Here is an 8,744-nt window from a genome sequence, read left to right on the forward strand (position 1 = left end):
GAGACATACATGGTTCCCTGGAGAAGGGGAAAGGGACAAGATCTCCTGAGTAAATTAGGAGCATGGGGGAGGGAGAAGGGAGCTAGAATGAGAAGGGGAGATGAGGAGGGGTGAGGAAGACATGAGGGAGCAGGAAGTTTGAGTTAGGGGAAGAATAGAGGAGAGCAAGATAAGGGATACCATAATACAAGGAGCCATTATAGATAGGTTAAAGTGAAATCAGGCGCTAGGGAAATATCTGTAGATCTACAAAGATGACACCAAGTAACAACCTAAGCTACAGAGGAGAGACTACCTTAAATGCCCTCCCCTAATAATGAGATTGATGACTGACTTATATGCCATCCTATATTCTCCACCCAGCAGCTGGTGGAAGTGGAAGCAGACACCCACAGCTAAACACTGAACTGAACTGTAATCCAGTTGCAGAGAAGGAGGAGTGATGAACAAATGGGTCAAGACCAGGCTGGTGAAACCCACAGAAACAGATGACCTGAACAAGGGGGAACTCTTGGTCCCCAGACTGATAGCTGGGAAATCAGCATGGGACTGATCCAGACTCCATGAACGTGGGTGTCAGTGAGGAGACCTCTGAAATCTATGGGCCTTTTTTTTTTTTTTTTTTTATCTGATGTACAGCTTTACTTTTGCTTTTCCTTTTTTTTTTTTTTTTTTTTTTTTTTTTCAGTGCTGGGGAAGGGACCCAGGGCCCGCCACATGCTAGGCTTCACCACTGAGCCGTCTGTATTTCCAGCTCTGAAAACTTGGACTTGATGATCTGTAGAAGGCTAACATGCTGTGTACTAGGCAGCTCACTTGTTAGCACACTTGCTGCCCTCCCACAGGCGGGGCCTCCCTCTGTCTGCTTTCTAGCAGGAAGAAGGCAAAGGCATGGGGAAGGACTCAGGGGTGAGGAGGGCCCAGCAGCTCTTGGCTGCCCTCGACTTCTCTCAGCGCTCACAGAGGAGGCTTGGTAGGCAGGCATTCCCCCTCACCAGTGCCTGCAGGGCCTGGCTGGGGCGGGCCGTGCTGCTTAGGAGCCCTGGAGCTCCATGTAGTCGCCCTGGCTCAGGATGTGCTGCAGCAGCCCATTGACCACGTCCAGCGTCTCGTCCTTCTCCAGCACAATGTCATAGGAATCCATGTAGCGCTCCCGCCGCTCCTCCACCTTGTCATTTAGGAAGCCAATCTTGAGAATGTTCTGCACCCCAGGGACCCCATCAGCCATAGTGAGGTCCCCCATGGAGTCTCCAAGCAGGAGGATGTTGGTTTTGCCCTGAAGTTGCTGGAAGTAACCAGAGTTCTCACACACGGAGCTATTCTTGTTGTAGGTGTGGATAAGCTGGCCTTTGAAGCCTTGCAGGAAACCATCCTCACTGAAGTCCATGTAGTTAGACACAATGTGGATGTTGGGGTGGAACACTTTCATCTGTCGGATAATTTCTTCCAGGATATCGCCAATGCCCGCCGAAAAGATGAAAAGAGGAATGTTGTTTTGGTAGAGTGTGTCAAAGAACATCTTATATCCCTCCCTGAGCATCGCAGTGGACTCTCCAACCACTTGCGCTATCTGGAATTTCTGTATCCTCTGCTGGCACAGGAGATTGTGGGCTTTGGACCACCACTGTACCATATGAGGCAACTTCTCTTTGATGGTCTGGTGAGGGTCGATCTCAATGGGATAATAGTGGTGAAAGAGCGCTGTGAGTGTGGGAAGAGGGGCATCGCTGTCCATTGTAAGCAAATCTGCTCAAGGTCATGTCAAAATCAGAAATCACCTGCAGGCGATCTCCTCCGCCCCTGCGAAGGGCGCCCACGATTTCCTGCACCCGCCCGGGTGCCTTCATCAGACTGTTCACCTGTCGCGAGACCCGAGAGCCCCGCTGACCCGAGCGCCACGATGGGCACCGGGGCAGCCGGGCCTCCCCGCGCCCGCGATCCCGCCACGCCCTATGGGGCCTTTTATAGTAGTTCAGTACTTATCCCTAGCATAGGAATAGACTTTTGGAGCCCATTCCACATAAAGGGGTACTCCCTGAGCCTAGACACAAGGGAGTGGGCCTAGGCCCTATCCCAAAGGACATTGCAGATTCTGAAGAGCCCCTATGGAAGGCCTCACCCTCCCTGGAGAGCAGAAAGGGTATGGGATAGCTAGGGTGTTAGTTGGGGGGGGGGGCAGGGGAGAAGGGGAGGCAGAGGGAACTGGCATTGACATGTAAAATAATCTTGTTTCTAATTTAAATACAACATATAAAGAAAGAAAGAAAAAAGAAAGAAGGAAAGAAAGAAAAGAAATATGTGTGCCCATTCCTTTGACTATCGCATGGTTTAAACAGTGAACCTTAAGAAAAATTTCCTCAAAAATCCCATCTGGGGGAGAAAAAAGGAAAAGCCCCATCACTAGCCAGAGGAGGAGCCTGCCTCTCAGAGAGACTCAGAGTTCTGAGTCGTCAGACCACCTGGCAGGAGAGACTGGAGCTGAGACAATGATGGGCCAGTGATGGACAGGACCACATGCTGGCCAGGACCGCTTAGTCCTGTATACCCCTGTCTGTTTAAAACTAAACCCCATGTCAGGACCCAGAAGAGGGACCCAGGTGTCACCAGAGCCTTTGCTTCTCTTCCCCATGTAGACACACAGAATAAATACTCTGTCCACGATTTTTATTATTGCTTCTCTCTTTAATTGGCATTCTGGGCACAAATATTTAAACATACCAGGCACAAACACTCTCATTTAGACTTTCAGAGTCCAGGCTTTGAGCCTAAAAACTTCTGTAACAGAATCTTGATAACTTTATCCTAAAAGGCAATTCCATGTCTTTATTTACAGCTGCCATTTCTAAGTGTTGGTGGGCACTTTTAGATATCTATTATGTGTGTACCTGAGTGTGTGTGTGTGTATGTGCTTGAATGTGTGTATGTGTGTGTGTTTGCCTGAGTGTGTGAGCATGTGTCTGAGTGTGTATGTAGTATGTGTGTATGTGTGTACCTGACTCTGTGTGTGTGTGTGTGTGTGTGTGTGTGTGTGTGTGTGTGTATGTGTGTATGTGCACTTCAGGCATTTGGTAGCCCATGGGGGTCAGGAGTGCCAGATGCCCTGTAACTGTAGTTACAGGTGGTTGTGAGCTGCCATGTGACTGCTAGGAATTGAACCCAGGTCCTCCCTCCTCAAGAGCAGTCAGTGTTTATAACTGCTGAACCATTGCTCCAGTCCCTCAAAGGCATTTAAAAATTTGCTTTTAATTAAAAATAGAATCACTTCCCGCTTTCTTTCAGCACCTCCCAGATACCCTTCCTCCAATTCCTCCTTGGCCCCCAATGCTTAATTTGATAGACTTTTCCTTTATTATTGTTACATACATATATAGGTGTATTGGCATGTACATGCACAAATATATACAAACAGAACCTGCTGAGTCTGTTTTTGCTGTGTGTATGGTTTCAAGGCTGACCACGCTACACTGGGACATCCGATAAGGGTGCTTATTCCTGGGAGAGGCTATTTCTCTTCCTTCCAGCAGTCAATAGCTGCCTGTAGGTCTTTGTCTAGGGGTGGAACTGGCCCCCCAAGTTTCTCCCTTCTATGTTAACATGTCCATTGAGATTGTCATTGTTCCAGTCTCATTGATGCAGCCATTTCTAGGAGAGACTGTTGACGCAGGCTTCCTGGTATTTGGGCTCTTAAAATCTTTCCATCCTGCCCCCTTCTCCAATGTCCCCTCAGTGAAAGATGCAGGAACTCTGATGTAGATGTGTCTGTTGGGACAGGACTCCCCACTGTCTGTCAATATCGCATTGCATCAAGGGTTTTCTTGGTGTGTGTGTGTGTGTGTGTGTGTGTGTGTGTGTGTGTGTGTGTATCTCCCTCATTGAAGAGAGTTGGTACTACTTACACAGGAAAGGTGGCTTGCACACCTCACTGGCACTTTTGAAAAACTAATACTTCCCCTCTCAAAATCCTGTATGGCAAACATGTTCACCTCTGTTTTAAAGATGGAAAAACTGAATCTCAAAGCTGTACCCTCCTGGGTGTTTTGCCACTTGTTGGAAAGACTGAAAATCAAGAAAGAGGTTTTGAAGGGCTTCTCAGAACACCGCTGCCTCCTGATCTCCCTCCCTTACCAGTGACAGAGGGGAAAGGCCTCATAGACTTTCTGAGAACAAGACACTTCCCCAGCCTTAGCCTTTCTCAGCAAGATTCATTTGCATAAGGGTGAGAACTCCCCAACAATCCATGCTTGCCAAATTTTCTCTAAAACACTCAGCTGACTCCCCCATTCTAGGTCTCTTGTCTTAGAGTGGCTCTTCAGCCCCATTGGCCGGCAGAGGGCAGCATAGGCCAGCTGATGGATGGATGGATCAGCCAGCCTAGCGTTAGACTCAAGCCTCAACCACCTTCATGAATCCTATTGAGCCGGATACACCTGCTGAACCTCCTTGGGTGTGCCCAGGTGCAACAGTGGTTAACTCTTCCTCTCTTTCGGTCTACCCTGGAGACTCATAGAAGTCGAAGTGATTCTGGACCACAGGCAGATTTTTTTTCCTCTAGCACCTAGCTAGAGACACCTAGTGACTGGTATGCAGTGCGGGTTTCTCAGCATGACCTGCAGTTACAGAGGCTAGGTAGTGGTGGTGCACACCTTTAATCCCAGGATGGAGGAGGCAGAGGCAGGCGAATCTCTGTGAGTTTGAGGCCACCCTGGTGTATAGAGTGAGTTCCAGGACAGCCAGGGCTACACAGAGAAACCCTATCTTGAAACACACACACACACACACACACACACACACACACACACACAGATATATATAGAGAGAAGTTGCAGGGGACTTGACTTTCCTTGCAGCACCCAGGGGACTTTGGATCACACACTGCTTGCTAGTACATAGCTCTGGGTCATGGTAGAAGTCACCTGGTAAGGATTTCTTTTTTAAAAAAATTCAGCTTGATTTTTAAAATTCAGATAGATTTTTAGCTCCTAACTTATTAATGTGTTAAAATGAGAAGCACAACTGTATGTTACAGCCAGTCATTCCTTTAATGCAGACTTTAGAACTAAACTCTTTAGACAGGGTTTCGCTGTATTGCCTTGGAGCCTGTCCTGGAACTCACTGTGTAGACTACAGAGATCCGCTCATCTCTGCCTCCGGAGTGCTGGGATTAAAGGTGTGTGCCACCAATGCCCGGCTTAGATCTAAACTCTTGTTGCCAAGTTTCATTTTTGTGTCTCGGTGCCCCTTAGGTGGCATGCTGTGGTGGTCATGGTAATCTGGCCAATTGAGGAGGTCCAACTCTGAGAGTGCTGTAGCAGGAACTTCAGTAAAGTCCTGCCACCCTACAGGCCAGTCCAATGGTGATGTGGCCTATGTTTCCATTTTGGTGAGAGAAAGGGCCTCGCCTGTAGGTCTTCCTCAGGGAGGAATGCTTTCAAGGGTGGATGCACAGTTCTCAGAACCTGTTAGTGGGTCTCAGACTCACCCTCACAATACTGGTGGCAGTTACGCTGCAGCCCGGTGAGCTATGCTTCAGGGTGCGACAGTCACACAGAAGGAAGATGGCAGGTCACGATTGAGTTGACTGTGTACCCTCCCTCTACTTCCCAGTGCTGCCTGATGACAGGGTACAGGACACAGTGACCAAAGGCATTCATGTTATCAGGCAGGGCTTCCCACTGTTGTCCTGCTTCTACACTGGCTGGCAGATTCATCCTCAGAGAAATAGTTATGACTCAGACCTAGAGCCCTAGAGGAGACAGAAGCTGCAGACTCTGGACTCCACGGATGGATGTGGTTTGTACCCAAAGCTGTCTTTAAAATTGCTTTATATTTCTTATATATAAAATGCTGAAGCGCACAGGAAATACCTGAGAATGAAAAGAAGAAACAAATTCTATAACTTGCAGTATACCAATTCAGTAGAATGTCGTGTGACTGCTAATGATCAAGCCTTAGCTTATTTTATGACTAGAAAAATATGAAATATAATCTTATAGGTGAAGGTTAAAATGTTCTGTGTAGTACAATTATGTATATGTACAATTATGTGTGGTGGGTGTACGCATACCAGATTTTCACAGTGAGCATCTCTTTGGGTTAACACCTTAGTCTTTTGGTTTTTCATGCCCCCCCTTTTTTTTTTGACTCTGCTGGGGATCTCACCCAGGGCCTTGTGGTTTTATAAACCACCAGCCACATCCCTAGTTCTTATGTTCCTGAGATAGAGCCTTGCTAGTAGCTGAAGCTAACCTTGACTCTCTACACGCTCAGGATGGCCTTGGACTCACAGTAATCCTTTTGCTTCACCTTCCTGGGTTCAGTTTTCTACAATGCACATTTGTTATTTGGAGGAAAAAACTTGGTCATTTTAAAGGAATTTTATGTATATATGGCCAATAAATTAAAAGCAAGTTTTCAGGTGAATGTTTAATACAGTTTTCCAAAGTAAAGGAAGGCAAGAGAAAAGAAAAGATGATGCTAAGACATTAAGTTGAACCTAGTGATGACATAGGTGGAGGAATTTGACACAAGACAGTTATTGTGACAACTCTGGGTGTCACTGAGGAGCTAGACACAGTGACATAGTGAGTACTATGAAGATTATGGTTGTTAGCATGAGATGTCTGACAGAGACAGTATGTCTATTGTCAAGATTTCAGATGTGGCATGAGGCTCTTGACCCTGACAGTGACATGTTGTGGGCTGTTGTAAATAGTCCACAGAACTCAGACGAGTTTGATACAGACTGTGACTGGAGGTGGCTGTTGTGATGACCCTGGTTGTATAACTTGAGGTATTTTATAGATTGTGATATGACACAGCTATTGTGAAGAGTTCAGACGTCACTGTGAGGTCCTTGACACAGACAGTGAGAAGTGCTGGCTGTTATGATGTGTCAGATGTCACTCTGAGGTGATTGACAGAGATGGTGACCTGTGGCAGCTGCTGTAAAGAGTGTGGGTATAACCGTAAAGCACTTGACACAGACAATAGTGGGGCAGCTGTTGGTGAAGATGGTGGCTGGGTAAGACACAAATGTGTCATAAATCAAGGAATTTACCAAATACATTGGTGCAGACATCAGGTATGAGGTTACATCAAAGCAGGGAAATTCCTGCTGTGGGTTTGGGTACTGCCTGGTGGCGTCCGAAGCTTTGGGGTTGGTATAAGCTAGCAGTCCGGTTGCATGTGCCAAAGGTTTCATTACCAACACAAAGCTCTAACCAGTGGATCAGTCTTGTAGAATCTCAAACACAGGTGCTTTTTCTGTGGACTTTAGTTTACATCGGGAATCATACCAGAAGACCTTGCACATAGCACTAAGTATGTTTAAAAATTCACAACAGTGAGGGAATGTCCACAGGTTAAGGAAACTAACAAAAATAGAAAGTCAAATCTGGACCAATTTCAGGTATGTGTTTATGACTAGAAAAGTTTTAAAATTCATATTGTGTGGGTGTGAGCACATATGGGGAGGTCAGAGGATCAACTGAGGGAGTTGTTCCTCTCTTTTTGTCATGTGAGTCTGCATCAGGCTTGGTGGCAACAGCTGCCAACTGTCTTCAAGGCCCTGTTACTATCCAAACACTAGCCTGGGCAGCTGCTTAATTTTCTGAGTGCTGCCATCAGTTGGCCCTTTATCTCAGAGAGCCACACGTAACAGCAAACCACTCTGGTGATTTTCCTGGCTCAGTGGCCACCCTCACGATTGTCATCACATGGGCGATTAGGTATGTGAGTATTCAGTCCAGAAAGCCATCTTAAGACTTTCTTGTCAAGAATGGTGCTAGGACCTGGTCAGCAAAACATAATCTATGGGGACTGAAGAGAGAGAACTAGCTACTTGGGTGATGGAAACGGAAGTGGAACACTGGGAGCTTGGCTATTGCCCTGGGGTAGGGAAGACACAGGAATAGATGATGAGTCATCACAGCCGTATTCTAGACCTTCTGATGGAGCATCATCTATGTGGGTGGTACAAAGTAGGTTGGCGCTATGAGGAATGGGGCTGAGGATGCAGGTGTAGACAGTCACAGTCTAATGTGACTGAAGCCAGGAGTCTCCTCTTGCAGTTTTCCATCGTTGGCTTCCACAGGCTGAGCCCCACCAGGTAGCATCTGTCCAGGGAGCTTGTCGGCATTCGGTACACCACAGAACAGGCAAGAAGGGTGGCTAAGCGGTCTATGACCAAAAGACGAGTAAGGTTATGCTCTCCATTAAGCCATCTCTGAGCTCCACTGCGATCACAGACCTGACTCAGTGGCCAAGAAGGGAACTTTCACCTGCCGACCACCGCGTATCCCGGCAGGAGCTGCGGGGCTGGGCTCCCAAGCGGCACGGGGCTTCTTGTGCCTGCGTCCGATTCTTTCAATACCGCAGAGTCCCGGAACGGAGACAGCGCTCGAGCCGGTCGTTTCACCAGCTACGGTCCCCATTCCCAGAACTACTTCCCGGTGACATCAAGGGGCAGAAGTTCCAGACCCGGGAGAAGTCACTTCCGCGAGCCCAGCGCAGAAGTCCTGCCGTCGCCTGCGCCCCTGTCACTGTCCTAGGGTTCATGCACGCTCGGACTCCACATCCAACCGGTGATGTTCACAAAGCGGCGTCCAGACCGCAAGCTGCGGAAGTGCACGGCCGCCAGGATCCGACGTTACCGCGAGCATCCTACAGGGCCCGTCGCAGAGCTTCCCGCGCCAAGAGACGAAGCGCATGCGCGCCGCGCGCGGGACGCGGTGCATTATGGGAGG

At 48.0% G+C, this 8,744-nt stretch overlaps 1 protein-coding gene across 1 annotated transcript; it reads right to left on the reverse strand.

Annotated features, from left to right (window-relative positions):
• Positions 1–651: 651 nt before the first annotated feature.
• Positions 652–1,862, reverse strand: LOC113832366 (7-methylguanosine phosphate-specific 5'-nucleotidase-like). The gene is given in 2 exon segments (XM_027387844.2): positions 652–1,709; positions 1,711–1,862. Coding segments are annotated over 2 exon segments (813 nt in total). The 5' UTR covers positions 1,848–1,862; the 3' UTR covers positions 652–1,033.
• Between the last annotated feature and the right edge of the window lie 6,882 nt (positions 1,863–8,744).

The sequence above is a fragment of the Cricetulus griseus genome (genome assembly GCF_003668045.3).
Source record: "Cricetulus griseus strain 17A/GY chromosome 1 unlocalized genomic scaffold, alternate assembly CriGri-PICRH-1.0 chr1_1, whole genome shotgun sequence".
Classification (NCBI taxonomy): Eukaryota; Metazoa; Chordata; class Mammalia; order Rodentia; family Cricetidae; genus Cricetulus; species Cricetulus griseus.